The 20,561-nt window shown below is 43.8% G+C and overlaps 1 protein-coding gene across 2 annotated transcripts; it reads left to right on the forward strand.

Annotated features, from left to right (window-relative positions):
• The first annotated feature begins 3,515 nt into the window (after nt 1–3,515).
• On the forward strand, nt 3,516–20,216 carry LOC143927540 (serine/threonine-protein kinase pim-1-like). Of its 2 annotated transcripts, none has more exons than XM_077451664.1 (6): nt 3,516–3,799; nt 14,460–14,560; nt 15,207–15,257; nt 15,365–15,728; nt 16,628–16,804; nt 17,719–20,216. In XM_077451664.1, the coding sequence occupies exons 1-6, from the start codon at nt 3,715–3,717 to the stop codon at nt 17,916–17,918; spliced, it is 978 nt and encodes a 325-aa protein (XP_077307790.1). In that variant the 5' UTR covers nt 3,516–3,714; the 3' UTR covers nt 17,919–20,216. The 2 variants fall into 2 exon arrangements, with proteins under 2 accessions (XP_077307790.1, XP_077307789.1); XM_077451663.1 differs by lacking the exon at nt 3,516–3,799 and adding an exon at nt 12,241–12,609.
• The last annotated feature ends 345 nt before the right edge of the window (nt 20,217–20,561 follow it).

A 20,561-nucleotide genomic window follows, 5' to 3' on the forward strand; every position in this document is an offset into this window, starting at 1 on the left:
TGGACGGACACACAGGGATGGACGGACACACAGGGATGGACGGACACACAGGGATGGACGGACACACACACAGGGATGGACAGGCATGTCTCACCCTCGGCTTATACACGAGTCAATAAGTTTGCCAGTTTTTTTGGGGGTAAATTGGGGGCCTCGGCTTATATTCGGGTCGGCCTATACTCGAGTATATACGGTAATTTACTAAATCAAGACAGTAACATTCCGTCCCATGGGTCGGGAACATAGACAAAAGTAAAAATGAAAATGATCACCGTATCCATGGTTCCTGGCCGTTCCTTTCCCATAGCCACCCAGGCCACATAGAGATGTATTAAGAGACAGGGAGTGCAAGGTTACATCTTTTGGGTTGACTTTGGAGGGGGTCACAAGGTATTCTCTTGAAAATGTTGCTCTGCTCTCAAAAAAAAAAATGGGGGAGCATCCATTGTGACCTCTTTACTTTGCACCAAGGAAACTATGACGCAGGAGGCAGGTCAAGCTTTAGGCATTTTGTGCCCACCATGGCTGATGGTTCTTTGGTTGCACAATAAGAAATCTACTAACCACAGGTGGTCACCACCCAACCCAGGCAGTTGTAAGCTGCCCTTTTTTTTTTTTTTATCAAGACAATAGCATTCCATCCCATGGGTCAGGGACATAATCAAAGAAATTAAGTCAAGTAAAATGAAAATGATCACCGTGACCATGGTTCTTGCACATTTTTATCCCCATAGCCACCCAGGTCATATAGAGAAGTATTAAGAGACAAGGACTGCAAGGTCACATCCTCCAGGGCAGGGATATGCAATTAGTGGACCTCCAGCTGTGGCAGAACTACAACTCCCATGAGGTATAGCAAAACTCTGACAGCCACAAGCATGACACCCAGAGGCAGAGGCATGATGGGACTTGTAGTTTTGCAACAGCTGGAGGTCCGCTAATTGCATATCCCTGCTCTAGGGGCATGCTCTTGAAATGTTCGCTCTGGTCTCGAAATGACAACAAAAATGGAGGAGCATCCATTGTAAACTATTTGCATTCTACCAGTTATTAAGTAAACCACGAGGCAGGAGGTGGGTCAAGCTTCAGGCATGTTGTGCCCACAAATAAGAAATCTACTGACCACAGAAGGTATCCACAGATGGTCACCACCCAGTTCAGCCAATTGTAAGCAGATTTCCCTGGCTAGTTACTGGGCTGGTAGTGTTTGGCACCTGGAAAAAAAACTTTACTCAAGACAGTAACATTCCATCCCATGGGTTGGGAACAAGTCAAGGAAATGAAGTCAAGTGAAATGAAAACATCCTCCAGGGTAACCTTGGAGGAGGTCACAGGGCATCTCTTGAAATATTTGCTCTGCTCTCAGAATGACAAAAAAAATGGAGGAGCATCCATTGTGACCTCTTTACATTCCACTAGTTATTATCAAGGAGACCAGGATGCAGGAGGAGGGTCAAGCTTCAGGAATGTTGTGCCGACCATGGCTGATGGTTCTCTGGTTGCCCAATCAGAAGTCTACAAACCACAGAACGTGTCAACAGATGGTCACCACCCAGCCAATTCTAAGCATATTCTCCTGCTTAGTTGATAGTGGAAATCTAGCCCTTAGGCTGACCCTAACCCTTAATCATCAATGGTGTTAATTTTAGTCTTAGGACTAAAATGGCATTTTAGTTTTAGTCCCATTTTAGTCTTCTGCAATTGTTTTAGTTTTAGTCGTATTTAGTCGACTAAATCTCCAGTACATTTTAGTCAACTAAAATGTCCTATGTTTTAGTCGTCTAAAATCTCCAGTACATTTCAGTAATTGCAATTTAGTTTTAGTCACAGTCTTTTGACTAAAATGGCATTTTAGTTTTAGTCTCATTTTAGTCTTTTGACTAAAATGGCTTTTAGTTTTAGTCGTATTTTAGTCATCTCCATTAGTCGACTAAAATAGTATTCATTTCGTCGACTAAAATGTTTTAGTTGTTTTAGTCGACTAAATTAACACTGATCATCAATCACCTAAACCCTCAAACTAAATGGCCATACGTACAATGGGAGAGAGGTGATAGGGCCACCCTCGGCTCCAAATTTGCATGGTTCACTAGGAGCCCGTGGAAATTGGAGACGTGTGTGGCCTTATTGGCACCATTTTGCCCAACATCCTTTAAACTGAAAATTGATGGTAGAACTACAGTTGAATCGAATCAGATGCAGTCATTGTTTGGGTATTCTGACAGCCGCAGCTGCCAGCTGTCAAAATAAAATCACTGGCCATTGCGTTCCTACCTCTACGCTATTGAGCCTGTGTATGGCCAGCTTTAGCCCCTTCCCCATTTCATAACGTATCTAAAGGCTCCCCTTTAATGAAACTGCTTGCTCTGATTTCACTGAACACTTTGAGTTCCTTATAGCAAGTCAGAGAGAGGACATCCAGAATCATCTGGCCATACATTATAAAATTCTCTTGTACAACTTTCTTTCTAAGGCCCCCCGCCCCAAAGCACCCACCCCCCTTGTTGAGGACATGCGGCATGGTATGGTTCAGGAGGAAGCTCGCGCTCGTCCCCTCCCTTTCCTGACCTACCGGGCTGCATGCTTGGATAAGGATCTGGTTTGTTTTTTTGGGGGGGAGCCCCACATAATTTTTTTTTTAAATGTTGGCATGGGGCTGTCCCCCTAAATCCATGCCAGGCCCTTCCATCTGGCATGGTCTTTGGGGGGGGACCCCACTCTGTTTTTTTGTGAATTTTTTTAACCGGCAATTTTATCTTTTACATTCAGCTGTCAGCGGGGATGCCCGCTAACAGCTGATGATTTATCGGTTGTTAAGGACGCGGCTTCCGGATCCCACTCCTTAGCAACCAGCTATATACAGTGAATGTAAAGAATCTGCGGTAAAAACGCAGTACTTGCATTTTGGATGCGGGTCCGTTGAAGTCTATTACACGAAAAACGCTGCATTTTGCTGGAAAAAAAGTCCCACGACCCTTTCCAAAAGCGCAGAGGCACAAAAATGCATTGATGTGAATGCGTTCCTTAGGAACCCATGTTAAAAAAAAAATCCCTGCATTGCTGCAAAATGCAAAAAGCATAAAAAAATGCTTTTTGCCTTCTGAGGCTCCATTCCTGTGAATGGAGCCTCAGAAGCTGATTGGCTACAATGCACAGCTGCACCAGATTTTGCACTCTCCAGTTTTAGTAAACCAACCCCAATGTGTAAACCGTGCTTCTTCAAAGGTCGCAGGCAATCGCATTGGACCCAGCTACGACGGGCTGCGGTCTACAGGCACCTTAGCGCTCGTAGGCACGAAGCCAACGGTCACGTGCGAGAAAATTAATCGCTGTGGATGTAAGCACAGAGGCGGTGGCGCCCCCTCCCCAAGCAGCTGCAACAATCGCAGGCTTGACACAGAATGCTTGAGCTGTATAGAAGCATGAAGCTCCATACTTAGTCACCGATGGGTGGGTGGGTGTGCAGCTTCACCCTCCCCTAGACACTCCCTCTGGCTCTGTCAGCAGTATCATGTTGCAGAGTCCTTGAGCCTCAGTCAATGTGAACAGTGCTGTCTAAGAGGACTGTTCATCCCTTGGACTATACAAGCTAGGGACTCCTAGGACCAGAGCGGACTACAGGAGGAGGGGAGGTGGTCAGCCTAACTAGAATACCACAGAAGAAGCTGTCACCCTTTAAAAAGACCCTTTTTTTTTGTTGCTGCTTAAACCACCATGTCAACTGTACAAGTCATCTATCACCAGAAGATCCATAATTACCTTCTAAATTCGGTTTTCCCCAAAGACGACATGCCAGCTGGTGAGTTGCATCTGCAAAAAAATTTCAAAAAAATTTCAAAAAAATTGTTACTTATACCTTGAGTGCTGCATTACTTGGAAATGTGGTCTTTTTTTGATGTGCGTTGTATACATTGTATCACTTGACCGGTTTGCTAGAAATAGACGGTGACAGCCTATGATGCATTAGATTGTAGAAATATTTTTTATTTATTTTTTTTTGCATGTGGTTGTGATTCACAAGATCCTGACAGATCATGACAGCCACGGTTCAGATCCATATTAAAGGAGAATTTACAGTGATTTCTGTGATGCATGAGAGTGGGAGGCGGTGGGTTAGGTAACCACCGGGGACACCTAGCTGTGCAAAGGGAAACACACACCATCTGGGCTATTATGATATAACACCGGCTCCTGGTGCTTTATTTTTTTTTTTAAAAGCACCGGCTTCTTCGGTAGCGCCGTCCAAAAAAAAAAAAATTTTAATTAAAAAATAAAAACCCAACACACCCGTGGCCCCAGCATGGGGGGTGCTCTAAGCAAAAGATCTCTATAATTTGGTCGACGCCGATTTAAAACACTTTTTTTTTTTTTTTAACCGAAGAGCTTGCAATCATCAGTCACACATTGACACATTGAAATCGAATTCGGACAGGGAGGACCGGACTGAAGGTTGCTGACCTCTGACTTATAAATAACAAAAGGGTGGGGGGTTGGAAGAGTGCAAAATCTATTTTTAGCCGGCTGCTGTGCCATCTAACTGTACACGTTAAATAATGCCAAACGCAGGAGGCGGTTTAATTAGAAAGCAAGGAAGGGCTTAAAAAAATTTGGGTAAAATTTTTTTGATTTCAATGGCTACGATGTTAAATGTCCTTAAATAAAAAAAGGATTTATCGTTGTAGATTTAGAACGCAGATTCCATGCCGGGGGTTAGCCAGCGGACTCTATAGTGGAAGATGTAAGATTACATAACATGGCTGTTCTCGGGGATTCTAAAGGAGAAAGATATTCATGACCTATAGAATTGAAAAATGTAAAAAGGTGGTTGTTGATGCTTTGAACGTTTGGTTGGAACATTGTTCCCCTTTGGCTAAGGAGTGTACGGGAAGCTGAATTATTATTATATATTTTTTAAGCATGCAAAAAAATGCTATCTTCAGCAACCTCCTTAAAATACTGCGTCGTCGTAAATTTCTGCGCGAGATAAACATATATCTGGAAGCTGCCGTTCGCCACCATGAAGTGGCGGAATTCCTGAATATAAATAGGTGGTAGATCTGAGCCATTTTGTAACTGCGTAGTGGCTCAGGGCGGTATTAAGAGGGAATTCTGTAGCAGGCAGGCGATGAATTGAGCACCATAAGAGGTTAACAGAATTTGTATGAGCTGGCTGGCAAGAAAAATGTCAACAAAGCGCTCGCGGCTGGCGCCTAGTGGCCGAAGTTCAAATCAAAACCACACCAGCAGCAATTTGCTGGAGAGAGAGAAAGCGGTTAGGCAGCTGGCTTAGCATGACACACAACAAGGCGCGCCAAACAACAATACAACAACGTGAGGAAGAAACGCATGTGCTTTTTTTTTTTTTTAATTGGTCTCGGTTACGCTGGGTGTTCACCGGCGCAGGTTTCGATGACTTGTGGACTGTTTTCTAAAATTAGATGAGTGGAATGCCAATGGCTCGCAGGAGATCCTGACCTAAATAAATAGGAAACGCAAAGCTTCGTTTACAAACAACGTAAACGTTAATCATAGTTAAGGAGAGGCGTGGACTTTGCGAGACGTATTTTACGCAGGATTCCCAAGTTCTCCACCATAGGAATGGGGTAAAACAACCCTTTTTATCACTTATTACAGGTGCACTTATAAATGTTGCGAACATTATGGTAAATCAAGGCAAGACGTTGCGGTCGGTGTGTCCGGGGTGGCAGGGGCCGCCGAATTTATGATTAATAATACATCAATTTTATCTTATTATCCCAACTTTATTTTTATTTTTTTATTATTGACCCATGTACCACAAGAGGATGTAAAAGGCAGTCAAGAAAAAACACAAATTTGTAGAATTTGTGCACGTTGTGTTGACTTGCGCCACAAAAATGGCATCTGCAGCGTTCCCAATCCTGATTGGGCATGCCTAAACCATATCTACCAATTTATCTGTAGCACTGATGCCTTAAACGTGAAAGCCTAGCACCAGCATGGCCTGGCGTGACTAGGCTTACCCTAAATGTTAGTAAACCAAGCCTCTTGAACAGCCTTTCGCAACAAAAGGAACCCCAAAAAAATGTTCAGGTCTCAAGGAACCCTTACTAAAACCAATAGGCAAAATGCCCCTTATATTGGTGGTCAGTAGGACGAATTCCCCCCTACAGTGGTGATCAGAATCCCACCCTTGAAGACAGTAAGATACTTGATGTCCTGGTATTGGCTTTGCCAAGTGGTGTTGGCCCTGGAACTTTGATGGCACCATCAAACGTGGTCCATCAGCCATGGCTCAAGGAACCCCTAACAACCTCTGGATGAACCGTGGGGTTCAACAGACCCCTGGCTGAGAGTGGCTTCTCATGAAAGCTGATTAGATCTCTCCATTTTCCATGAGTATCACTAACAAACGTAGACTTGTTTTTCCTCAATGAGGCTCCATCGGTAACCAGTAGGCCCTGTCACGCCTCCTATTAATACCTGGGTTGGGTGCAAGGGAGAGGGAATGGGGGTGGTGGCCATGCCAAAACATGCAGCAAATTTCTAAATACATCCGGCAAGGGTGACGTTAGAAAACAAAATTAGACACGCCTATAAAGAAGCATGACTAGAACGATCTGTATACAAAGTCATTTTCTACGATTATGACTGGTACCTTTGTGCATGAGATAGGCATCCAACTGAGGAGGCTGTTGCTTTGTACATAGGCGGCATTTATTAAAGTGTGTGTGTGTGTGTAAAACCCCAACAATGAACTTCCTGTGTTATCTCAAGGAGAGTAAATAGCCCTCTGGGGCCATATCTTGTGGAATGATTAGCCGTTATGTTGTGGAGGCAGGACTAGCTTAGTTTGGCAAAAGAAAACTGGGCAGGGCTGACACCACTCAGTCTGACTCCATAATAATGCTACAGATTATCAGCCCACAACAGGACTGAGGGCTCATTCACATGCTGGTTACCGAGCGTTTGCCTGCAGATGGTTTACGTCCAGCGCCGCTCATCTGTCCCTGTACTCTTGCAAATGCTTGGATGTGCGGTGACACGCAGCCAGTCATTGATTTGTATACAAACACGCGTCACTTCCGGACGCATAAACACATGCCCATTCACACTGTACGGTGTGAATGAGCCCTTGGGCCCCAGGGGCATTCCTGACAGGTCTATGTCTATTTTTCTGTGCTCCAAAGGAATAAAGTCAAGGAAAATTGTGCGTTTAGGGCAGACATACTCTATGTTTTGTTTTTTATTTTGCCCTCTTAGCTTTTAACGCGACATCATAATACAGAAAGGAATGCGGATATCAACGCATGTCTAAAATTATCTGTGTGTGTAGCAAGGTGAGGCGGTTTATGGTGGCATGTATGAGGTACTTACAGATATATGTGAAACTTCTAAATAAGAAGTAGGTGCTCGTTTTATGAGGTAATTCTCTTTACAAGTTACCTCAGAGGAATGCAGCTAAGATAAAAATAATATAGGATATCGTTTTTATTTTTAACATGCACTGGGGTGTTTGGATGTTTTGTGAGGTCATTCTCTCTCTATTTATGTGTGTGTATATATGTAAAATATATATATTTCTGAGGTAACGTGTGTGTGTGTGTGTGTATGTATATATGTGTGTGTGTGTGTGTGTGTGTGTGTAATATATATATATATATATATATATATCTCTCTCTCTCTCTCTCTCTCTCTCTCTCTCTCTCTCTCTCTCTCTCTCTCTCTCTCTCTCTATATATATATATATATATATATATATATATATATATATATATATACACACACATACATACACACACACACACACATTACCTCAGAGAAATGAAGCAAAGATAGAGATAGATATATCTATCTCTATCTTAGCTTCATTACTCTGAGGTAACCTGTATAGAGAATTACCTCACAAAACAATCAAAAACCCCTGTGTGTGCATGTTAAAAAAAAAAAAAAAAAAAAAAAAATATATATATATATATATATATAAAAAAGAGTTTATGTACTGTATATATTCTCCAATGGTTGCCACTGCACACATATCAGAGATAAAAAATGGGCCCCGGGGTGCAGCAAAGACTGTAGTGCATGCAATTCAAAAGAGAGAGTGGCACTCGTGGGTCTTGAAAGGTGAACGCACAATGAAGGTTATATTTTGACATCTTGATGAGGCACAAACTTGTCTTCCTCAGGACCGACGTCCTGAGAAAGACAAGCTTTTGCCTTGTCGAAAACAAAACCTTCATTGTGCGTTCACCTCTCAAGACCCGTGAGTGCCCCCCCCCCCCAGTATTTCCGCGTCAGATGTCCGGGGCTAAGAAATTCCCTCGGCATCCACGTGTCTTCTTCCCAGCTGACAGGACAGGCTACGCGGCTTCTGATTGGTTGATTGGATGTAATGGCGCCGACCAATTAGAATGCCCCGAAACGTCCCTTCTGACGGGGGGGGTACGTTTTGGAGATTCGGGCGCTGGGATTTCTAAGCGCCCGGACTCCTGAGGCAGATATAACAGGGCTCACAGCGGGAGATTGTTGTGATCCAGGTGAGGAGGGGGGGGGGCGGTCCTGTGTAAGTTCACCTTACTTACCTTTTTCTGTAAAGGTGAACTTACCCTTTTAAATATTCCTGTGCATGTTAAAAAAAAAACATAAAATATAAAAAAGAGTGTATGTACGTATATATACATACATACATACACATACTCTTTTGTATGTTTACATTTTTCTAACATGCAAAGGGATATTTCAGTTTTGAGGTAATTCTTTATACAGGTTACCTCAGGGGGATGTTGCTAAGATATATATATATATATATATATATATATATATATATATATATATATATATATATATATATAAAATATTATATTCTCTCTAAACTAATTTTAACTTTTTTTAATTTTATTTATAACATGCACAGATGTGTTTGATTGTTTTGTGAGGTAATTCTCCACACCTGATAAGATAATAAAACTGGGTTTTTGGTTTTATAGAAGAGGGGGAAAAAAAGTTTTGCTTTGTTTTTGTTGTTTTTATCTTGCAGTGAGGTGTTTTATGATTGCTTTGTGAGATGCCATGATGTGGTGTATGGTTCTCTATGGAAATCTCTTGTATTTTCTCATCCCTGGTCCCCACGTTTTCTTTGCACATGCCCCTATGGATGGTGTGAGCTCCTGCAGACCACCCATCTCCTCTCAGGCAGCCTCCCCTCAGCCCCTCTCCCTGTGTGGTGCTCCTTTACCTTATGTGCTCCCGGATTTTGCCGCCAAAAGCAAAGCCCACTCTCATCCTATAGGAATGTGAGGAGGGAGGGGGGGGCACATGCAGCCCCCCCCCCCCTTCTCTCCTGTATTGCCCACTGCTGTGCCCTGCAGTCATCATCACCTCATCCAACCCAATTGCTCTGCAAATGTGTAAACTCTCCCCATCAGCAGCCACGATTTCATAGGGTGATAGGCTGCTAATGAGAACTCTACGGAAAATTCCAACTCTCAACGAGTAGTTAGGCCTCATGCACACGAGACGCAGATGAAACCTCTGTCAAAAAAAAGCTGAAACGCGCGTTTAGAAACGCGCGTTTTGCCGCGTTTGCATGTCGCGTTTAGACGCGTTTAGACGCGTTTAGACGCGTTTGCGTTTAGACGCGTTTATAAAGATAACATCATGTAGACCCTCCCCAAGCTCTCAAAGCATTTTTTTTAACTATTTCTGCTATTTTGATCAGAGTGAGCAGCAGCAGCATAGAGAGCAGTTGTACACTTGCATTTGCCGTGTCACTTGCCACGGCACCTGCCACAAGTTGTGGATTGTCCACTTGCCACGTCACTTGCCACAAGTTGGGGATTGTCCACTTGCCACATCACCTGCCACGTCACCTGCCACAAATTGTGGATTGTCCACTTGCCACGTCACTTGCCACATCACCTGCCACGTCACTTGCCACGAGATGTGGATTGTCCACTTTCCACGTCATCTGCCATGCCACCTGCCACAAGCTGTGGATTGTCCACTTGCCACGTCACCAGCCACATCACCTGCCACAAGTTGTGGATTGTCTACTTGCCGCGTCACTTGCCACATCACCTGCCACGTCACTTGCCACATCACCTGCCACAAGTTGTGGATTGTTCACTTGCCACGTCACCTGCCACGTCACCTGCCACAAGTTGTGGATTGTCCACTTGCCACGTCACTTGCCACAAGCTGTGGATTGTCCACTTGCCACATCACTTGCCACGTCACCTGCCACGTCACTTGCCACGTCACCTGCCACGTCACCTGCCACAAGTTTTGGATTGTCCACTTGCCATGTCACTTGCCACGTCAGCTGCCACGTCACTTGCCACGAGATGTGGATTGTCCACTTTCCACGTCATCTGCCATGCCACCTGCCACAAGCTGTGGATTGTCCACTTGACACGTCACCAGCCACATCACCTGCCACAAGTTGTGGATTGTCCACTTGCCACGTGACTTGCCACATCACCTGCCACGTCACTTGCCACATCACCTGCCACAAGTTGTGGATTGTCTACTTGCCGCGTCACTTGCCACTTCACCTGTCACGTCACTTGCCACGTCACCTGCCACAAGTTGTGGATTGTTCACTTGCCACGTCACCTGCCACATCACCTGCCACAAGTTGTGGATTGTCCACTTGCCACGTCACTTGCCACAAGCTGTGGATTGTCCACTTGCCACATCACTTGCCACGTCACCTGCCACGTCACTTGCCACGTCACCTGCCACAAGTTTTGGATTGTCCACTTGCCACGTCAGCTGCCACGTCACTTGCCACATCACCTGCCACGTCACCTGCCACAAGTTGTGGATTGTCCACTTGCCACATCACCTGCCACGTCACTTGCCACGAGATGTGGATTGTCCACTTGCCATGTCACTTGCCACGTCAGCTGCCACGTCACTAGCCACAAGATGTGGATTGTCCACTTGTCACATCACCTGCCACAAGTTGTGGATTGTCCACTTGCCACGTCACTTGCCACAAGATGTGGATTGTCCACTTTCCACGTCACCTGCCATGCCATCTGCCACAAGTTGTGGATTGTCCACTTACCACGTCACCAGCCACATCACCTGCCACAAGTTGTGGATTGTCCACTTGCCACACCACTTTCCACGTCACCTGCCACGTCACCTGACACAAGATGTGGATTGTCCACTTGCCACGTCACCAGCCACATCACCTGCCACAAGTTGTGGATCGTCCACTTGCCACGTCCCTTGCCACGTCCCCTGCCACGTCACCTGCCACAAGTGGATTGTCCACTTGCCACGTCACTTGCCACGTCACCTGCCACAAGTTATGGATTGTCCACTTGCCACGTCACATGCCAGTCACCTGCCACAAGTTGTTGATTTTCCACTTGCCACGTCACCTGCCAGGTCACTTGCCACGTCACCTGCCACAAGTTGTCTATTGTCCACTTTCCACGTCACTTGCCACTTCACCTGCCACGTCACTTGCCACAAGTTGTGGATTGTCCACTTGCCACATCACTTGCCACCTGCCATGTCACTTGCCACAAGTTGTGGATTGTCCACTTGCCACGTCACTTGCCACAAGTTGTGGATTGTCCACTTGCAATTGCAATTGTTTAAAATATTTTTCTAATGGTTTTTCATCATTTGCAATCATTTTTGAGATTTTTAATGTAAAAAAAAAGGTCACCTTTAAAAACGCATATAAACGCAAACGCGGCTAAACGCGGTTGCCGCGTTCAGCCGCGTTTAGCCGCGTTTAGCCCCGTTTTGCGTCTGAAACGCAGAAATTTTTGTCTCTGAACGCATTTTTTTGCTTCTGGAAAAACGTGATTAAACGCAACTGCATATAAACGCAAAAAAACGAGACTGTGTGCATGGACACATAGGATAACATTGAATGAGTTCAGGTGCAGTTGAAAAAACTGTCCAACTGCATCTGAACGCGCGTTTAACTGCGTCTCGTGTGCATGAGGCCTTAGGAAATCTCCTCCACACATTGTTTAACTTTTGTGTTTTTGGGGAGGAGGGGGGGCAGTTTGAACAGGCTGGGAGGAGGAGGAGGGGGTGACGGGAAAGACAATAGCAAAGCATTGCTTGCTTAGCCACGCCCCATCGCTCGCTTTGCATTTAAATGCTTAGCCCGTTGCAGAGCGCCCATTGGCTGGCCGAGGGGTGGGAGGTGTGAGCGGAGTGGGGAGGGGAAGCGAGAGAGAGAAGACAGAAAGAGAGGGAAGGGCCGACCCCGCCTTGGCGCGCGAAAGGAACTCCCGGGACGCGTTGTGATTGGCCGCAGCTCCGCGACTCCCCCGCGCTGATTGGCCGGCCCGCGGACAGAAGGGTAGTGAGATACAATTTTTTAGAGCGCTCAGCCCACACGTGGAGCTTCTTCGTTGTTCTACCGGCCGGCTATTGCTGCTTGTGCTGCACGCGTGTTTGGTGTGTTTTAGTGAGAGAGTCGGGGGGGAAATCGGCCGGGCAAAGAAATCATCATGCTGCTCGCTACTCCGGAGACGTTCATGGATCATCCAATCAATCGTTATTATAGGACGTCCGAGGAGAACAATAATGTCAGCCCGGTGTCCTCCAATCCGTGCCCGGTGGCTGATGAGCAGGGCAACCTCACCGGAGGTAAATGTACAGTGCTAGCGCATTGATGTGCACGTGGTGGACAGATTGTATTTATTTTGTGTATATTATTTAAACATTAGATATATATATATATATATATATATAATAAAAAATTTTTTATCGTTTTGGGGGAAAAATATCCAGAACATAATAATAAAAAAAAAAAAAAAAAAAAAAATTTTTTTTTTTAAATAATGTATTGTGTTTTTTTTTTTTTTTTTTTTTTTTTTTTTCCCTCCTGTGGTCATCATGGCACATGACTTGTCATTGGATGGGCTCTGCCTGCTGCCGATCTGTTGCCATTATTTCGGTCCAGCTGCAGCATGTGATCTGATCTCTATGAATGGCTTTGATCTTCTGTGTACAGTCGATGTGGCTTATGACTTGTGTGTGTGTGTGTGTGTGTGTGTGTGTGTGTGTGTGTGTGTCTGTCTGTGTGTATACACACTGCACATGGGGGAGGGGGATGGGTTTTGTTGTGATTTTATTTCTATAGAGAAGGGAGCTGCAGATTAAGAAATACTTTCAATCTTTTCAGCTTATTGATAGGGATCAGAATGTAGTGCAGAGGATACATTGTATACAACAGAGCTTGCAAGGCTGCCTAGGAGCGCACTGTATACAGCTGATTGTAGAGGGGGAGCTGGATTCTATTGAATAGAGATGGGAGGGGGGGGGGGATATACAGTATACAGATTAAGGGGGGCATACTGTATAGTTTATTGGGGGAGGGACATTATAGATGGGGGTATACAGATAATTGGATGGGTTGGGGCATACTCTATATAGATAATAGTTGGGAAGAGGCGTGCTGTATACAGATTATAGATATGGGGGCACACTGTGTACAGCTGATTGTGGATGGGGGGGATGCTGTATCCAGATTTTAAATGGGGGGGGGGGGCTACTGTATACAGCAGATTGTGGATAGGTGGTATACTGCATACAGCTAATTACACTGTATACATCTGCTTATAGATGGGGGGGGGGGGGGGGTTGACTGCATACATCTAATTGTATGTGGGAGCACACTGTACGTAGCAAAGCTTAGATTGAATATGTGACGTGCCCATCCATTCAGTTCACGTTTGCAGTCGTCACTGTCTCTCTGCGTCATTGCGCATGGTCTGTTGCCAATAGTAAGCAGTATCTGCAGTGTTGGGTCCACATCCTATGATCTACACTAGATGGCTGTGAGCATCTCCCCCAGCCCTCCCTGCTTTGCATTACCTGCAGTACGTGCCGGGATGTGCTACCTGCAGCAAAGAGGCTGCATCTATTGATCTGGCTGGGGTGGGGGCGGCTTTGCAGATGAGCCGCGCGCTGTGGTGCAGTGAGCAGCGGCGGAGTGTGGGGTGGTCTCCTCCTGAGGGAGGGGTTTCCCTGGGATACCCGCAGAGCTAAGCATGGGAAGGGGTTTGCCTGTTCTGCAGGGAGTCTCCCTGGTCCTGCTGTGGGTTTTTTTTTTTTTTTTTCTTGAAGATGCTGCTGTGTGAGTGATAGATATATCTATAGTTATATCTATCTCCACACATAACCACTGCACACAGGACTCATTATGACAGCATCATGGCCTTTCTGCATCGTGACTCACTCTCTGTATACGTTTATGAAAATATCTAGTGATGAGTAAGAGCCTCATGTTCTGAGATCATCACTTAACGTGAGCAGATATAACGAGATGGGTGGTCTGCGTGGACCTCACACTCCGCTAGTTCAGACACTGCAGTGCCATGGATGTTCTTGCTGTACCTGCCCTTAGTATCCTTTCAGGTATATTGACTCCCTAGATGTAAGGATGCTTGATGGCATCAACAGTTGACTAACCTTCTTTCCCTCTTCCTTTGCAGTCACAGAACCCTTCGAGAGCTGCTACCAGGTTGGGCCTGTGATCGGCACCGGAGGATTCGGCACGGTCTATTCTGGAGTCAGGCTGGCAGATAAGCTACCGGTAAGTTGTTTTGTATAGTGATGGTCAACCCCTTTATGGCTGTGGCCTTGGGGCTGTCTGTGTAGGGGGGTGAAATTTTTTTTATATATATATATATATATATATATATATATATATATATATATATATATATATATATATATATATATATATATATATATATATATATATATAAAATTGTATTTATTTTTTTATTATCTCTATCGCTTTTACTATTTGTAGTCAAGCATAGGTGCCCTACTTTAGTGTTTTGCAGCAATGGGGTGGATTTACTAAACCTGGAGAGTGCAAAATCTGGTGCATCTGTGCATGGTAGCCAATCAGCTTGTTCAAATAACCTGGAAGCTGCACCAGATTTTGCACTCCTAGTTTTAGTAAATCAGCCCCATAGTTTCTTAATATAAAGAGCCAGCTTGTTGAGAAGGGTAAACGCCTTTGCATAAAGGCAGGGCATATGGTACATAGCATTTTAAATCAATGGTAGAAATCCTCCTCTACCGTCTATTGGGGTCTAAGTGGGCAATACAAACACATGCTATTTTTAGATTAGTTGGGTTCCATTGAAATGATACATTTTTAGTTTTAAAAGCTGCTACATTGAAACTTGTGTGTTGGCAGTGCAACTAATGTCTGTTTTTGTTTACAGGTTGCTATCAAGCATGTGGCAAGGGACCGCATCGGAGAGTTTAAGCATATGGTAAGCAGTCATATGATTAACAGCTCAGAATGCTAATGGCGCATCACATCAAAATGCTAAATCGGCCTGGCTGAATGAGGCTAATCACGTTTTTTTGTTCTTTTTAGAATGGCACCCTGGTCCCTCTAGAAATCTGCCTTCTAAAGAAAGTGTCAACGGGCTGCCGTGGGGTGATCAAGCTTTTGGACTGGTATGAGCGGCCTGACGGTTTTATTATCATCATGGAGAGACCGGAGCCTGTTCAGGATCTGTTTGACTTTATTACTGAGCGGGGAGCTTTGGGCGAGGACCTTGCCGCCAACTTCTTCCGGCAAGTGGTGGAGGCTGTGCGGCACTGCCACACGTGCGATGTGGTGCACCGAGACATCAAAGATGAGAACATTTTGGTGGACCTCAGGACGGCTGAGCTCAAGCTGATCGATTTTGGCTCCGGGGCACTGCTACGGGATGCAGTTTACACAGACTTCGATGGTTAGTTTCCATTCCTTTGCCTGTTTTTAATGTTTTTGTTTTTTAGTGTTAAACTACATACAGGATTTCTTTTAAACAGGGGATGATTGGCAGTTAAATTGGGCCAAACCAATTCATGTAGGGGACCGGTGGCCTGTTATCAAGTCTACTAAAGTTGACCATATATTTTCTTATTTAATTTCCTTTAGATTTACCTTCAACTATGTAATGCGAGGGCCTGCCTGATTGCATTCAAATTGAAAGTGTTTAGGTTGGACCTCCGCTCCTATTTATATGGTTTTGGTAAATCTAAAGGAAAATTGTATGAAGTATGGTCAGCCTTGGTGCTGAGCTCTTGGCACATGTGCAATTTTTATGCATGCTGGCAACCAGTTTGCTTGCACTTGACACTCTAAGGCATGTGTCAAACTGGTGGATCTCTAGCTGTTGCAAAACTACAAGTCCCATAAGGCATTGCAAGGCTGACAGTTACAAGCATGATGGGGCTTGTAGTTCCAGCCGAAGGGCAATCATTTTGGCACTCCTGCTCAAAGATGAGACAAGTATAATTTGGGGGAGATTTACTAAAAATGGAGCTCAGTATCTGTTGCAGCTGTGCATGGTAGCCAATCGACTTTTAACTTCAACTAATTGTTCAATTAAACTTTGGCAATAAAACCTGGAAGCTGATTGGTTTCTATGCACAGTTTCACCAGATTTTCGCACACCAGTTTTAATAACCCCCCATTGTATCCCACGTACTTGTGTGCCCTCTCCATGAGATTTTTCCATTGCTTTGGGATCCCCAGTGATATTATTCAGAAAACAAAACACAAAAAATGAACTGTTATGGATGCTGTAAAAGATGGCTTGCATTGGTTTTATGTTCTTGGGTCTAAATGTTCTTGTTTTATTTGCAGGTACACGAGTGTACAGCCCACCAGAATGGATCCGCTTCCACCGATACCATGGACGTTCAGCTACCGTGTGGTCCCTTGGCATCCTGCTGTACGACATGGTGTGTGGCGATATCCCCTTTGAACACGATGATGAAATTCTTAAGGGCAAGATCCAGTACCGCTGCAGGGTATCAAGAGGTAAGCCACGCACGAATCAATGGTCACTCTCATTGGGGTTGATTTACTAAAATTGTTGAGTGCAAAATCTGGGGCAGCTGTGCATGGTAGTCAATCTGCTCCTAAGTTCAGCTTGTTCAAATTAAGCTTTGTCAGAGTCTTGAAGCTGATTGGTCTCTATGCACAGCTGCACCAGATTTTGCATCCCATTGTGTTCTCTTTTTAATGTCCAGGAGTAAGGTTTGCTCTTAGGCTGCATTTGCCTGGGCATTTAGCCACGCAAAGTGCACCCAGCCATGATTATCACAGGTAACTGCTGGCTGCAAAAACGGCTGCGGTTACTATCGGCCTGTCATACCACTGTATTTGCTTGGAGCTGACAATTTTAGCTACAGAAATTGGTAGATTTTGCTGCAGGGAATTACAGCGTGGATAAGCGCCTGTTTCTTTTGGGGGGGGGGGGGGTTCTCATTCAGTGTAGTTTTTGGGAGAGCAAGACCCTTTCCTTGTGACTAGGGAGGCCATAAGCTGTTTTAAAGCTTTCATGAAAATACAGAAGCTGCCAATGTTCACCTATACTTGCAAGTACTAGTTGGCTGCTATACTGATGTATATTCCAATCTGGCAAGTCAGAATTTCATACATTTATTGGCTTGTTTTGTAGCAGGTCAATACGACATCCGTGCATTAGCTTGTCATTAGCCATTTCCCTTATGGGTTACTTTTAACAAGGGGAAGAAAAGACCTTGGGCTTGTATAGTGGAAAATGTATTTAGTTGGTGTGGCTAATGCAGTTAGTCTTGCCATGATCTATTAGTATAATTGGCCCCCAGCATTGCTTAGAGATGTAGGCGGTGACTGTTGGCATCAATTAAACATGTTCCATGGTCTAAGTTCCGTTTCCTTATAATTTTTTTTTCTTTTTCCTCCTGCAGAGTGTCAGCATTTGATTGAGTTGTGTCTGTCAAAGAGACCTTCAGACCGACCGACCCTTGAACAGATCCTCTCCCATCCCTGGATGTCACAGCAAAAGCTAGACCAAAAGGACAATAGCAAAGTAACAAGAAAGCTGGACCAAGAATCTAGCAGCTCAAGTCAAGAAAGCCGTTTAGCCCAAAAAACAGACGCTCGCTGAGCGACTTGGAAAAGGATATTACGCAGTCCCGGCACAGAGGGGCTGTCATGGATCTGAACGTCCGGTCCCCCAGGCTTGGATTCCCAGTGGGATAGAAGGAGCTGTCCCACCCAAGTGATATACCTCGAATGGGGGGGGTCTTCAGAAGGAACTTTGTTTGCTAAGGAATGTGGTGACTTCAGACTGTGGACTATATCCTAGAGACCCCTCACTTTACCAAGAGACTTTGCTGGTGGGGGTGGGGGGGAGGGGCAACGTGAGCAAGCAGGAAGGGCGGGTACCCTGCTATGCCATGAAGGGGCTTCACTAGCAAGCATATATTTGTATCTTGCTTACATTTTTTTTTAAATCAGGTCCTATCTGCTGTTGACAACACATTATAAACAAGTGCTCGCTTTTAGAAGTGCATCCACTTAAATGTTAACTCAACCCAAAATCATTTTGTTTAGGGATAGGTGCTACCTACTTGAAGCTCTCCGTTGTCTTATGTTTGGTATGTAGCTGCAGGCTCCTTGAAGGCTAACGTTGGCCATCCTTTGTATTTTCTACATTTTATAATCTAGTTAAAGAACTGGAAAAAAAAAATATATCTGCAACATCATTTAATAACATGCATGTAAATGCAAAGCCCAACACAAGGTGTTTGAACCTGGGGAAAAAAAAATATATATATATATATATATATATATATATATATATATATATATATATATATATATATATATATATATATATATATATATATATATATATATATTATAATTTCCAGGGATAGTTGGCCTTTAGTCAAACAGCCCGCCATCATGTAAGCAATATTAACCATATATTAGAATGGGCAGTAACTGCAGCCCATTTTATGGTTTTGTTTTTGGGGGGGGGGGGTGTCTGTTTTTAGGAGGATGCACTTCTCAAAATGCCAGCAGGTTTTAATAAGGCTGTAGAATCTAGCGACAACACAAGACCTGGTAAGGGATGCTACTTTTGGCTGTGTGTATTCCACGACTTCAGATTTTTATTTTTTTTTTCGCAACAATCCAGATTGCTGAAAAATGTGTTCCAGTCTTTATATCAGCTGTTGAGAATCCTAAGGCTCCACACTGTCCCATTGTACGATCAATGGAGGATTTTTTTTTTTTTTTAAATGTGTAATCCCTCCTTGCTGCTAATAGGGGACTGTCACCATGGCACAGTAGTGAAGGAGTTGAGGGAAAAGCTTGCTCAGGGAAACTGGCTTAGTGCTGGTATTTCTGGCAGTGCCTGCATTCTCTAGGACCACTCGTCAAACATCTACTCCACAGGAAAGGATGCTGGAGCTTTTAAACCGAGGCTTTGGATCAGTCCTTTTTTTTTTTTTTTTTATTTTTTTTTTTTTTTTTTTTTTTTTTTTTTTTTTTGTGACTGCGTTGTCAGCAGAACTGGTTTACAATGACAAGTATCATTGCAATTCTTAATTTATTACTACTTTTTGTTTATTTTACATCTTAAACAACTTGGGCAAAGTTGTCTTCATGGCCTTAAATCTTTTTCGAGATGTTCCTGTCATTTTTGTTGTACATTATTTCTATGTTTATCAAAAGTGCCCTGGGCACATTTGCCATCATCCTGTGTGGGTAGATGGATGTAGACATTCATGATCTACTACTCCAAGCGGTGTAAGCAAGAAACACGCTGTTCTTGTGAACTTCAGTTTACAGTTGATACAACAGAACTTTAATTTAGGGGCTCACTATTGTGTTGAGCAATGGTTTTAGTTCTGAGTGTACCCTTTTTTTAAAAAAAAAAACTTGGTGTACCTGTTGGCGGAGGCAACAACAAAATTTTTAGCATGAGGAATATTGGCAAAAATTGTGATAATTGATGTTCCTTTGGAGCTCATAGGCTTCAAGTTGGTACATCAGTTGCCTTTTTGATACAGGTACTCTTTAAGGACACTTTGAAAATCTTTATTTTCTTAACACTCACTCCTCAGTAACTTACTGATCATTCCCACACTGAGCAAAATGGGGTTTAACTCTGCCTAATGGAACCAGTTGGGTATAAAAAAAATTGAATCTTTGGTACATTCTGTACCCTTACAGTGTTCACTGGTTATGTCCTAATTTATTTAATTTAATCTATGTAACTTGCGCCTTTTTTCCAGTTTCGTGGGGCGGACTTTATTTATAAAGTGACTTTTTTTGTTTCTTATGAATATTTATAAGAATCTTTGTTACGTTCTGGACATCAGAATTTTTTTTTGAGTCAGTTTTATTTAATGTTTAATTCTATTTCTTTTAATAAAATTTTTTACAAGTTAAATTTTCTGTTTTCGTGTATCTTCTTTATTTAGCAAATGTAGTTTTGTAGATAATCTGCCATTCCAGAGCAAGGTGATGGGCTGTCTTGGAGTTCTACATAACATTATTTGTGCCTCCTGCTGTGTTCCTCCATCTGAGCCCTTGGGAAATGCCTACAAAGAGATTTCCACTATTGTAAGACTTGTCGGTTGCCAACATCCCAGTATATGTAGATAAAAGAAGAAACCCTCCTTAAAGTGGTTGTAAACCCTTACAACACACTTTGACTTACAGGTAAGCCTAGATTAAGGCTTACTTTTAGGTCCAAGAAATATCTCCTAAACGTACCCCTTTTAGGAGATATTTG

Source organism: Lithobates pipiens, unplaced genomic scaffold (assembly GCF_037356315.1).
Source record: "Lithobates pipiens isolate NorthernLeopardFrog02 unplaced genomic scaffold, aLitPip1_a1.2 Scaffold_23, whole genome shotgun sequence".
Lineage (NCBI taxonomy): Eukaryota > Metazoa > Chordata > Amphibia > Anura > Ranidae > Lithobates > Lithobates pipiens.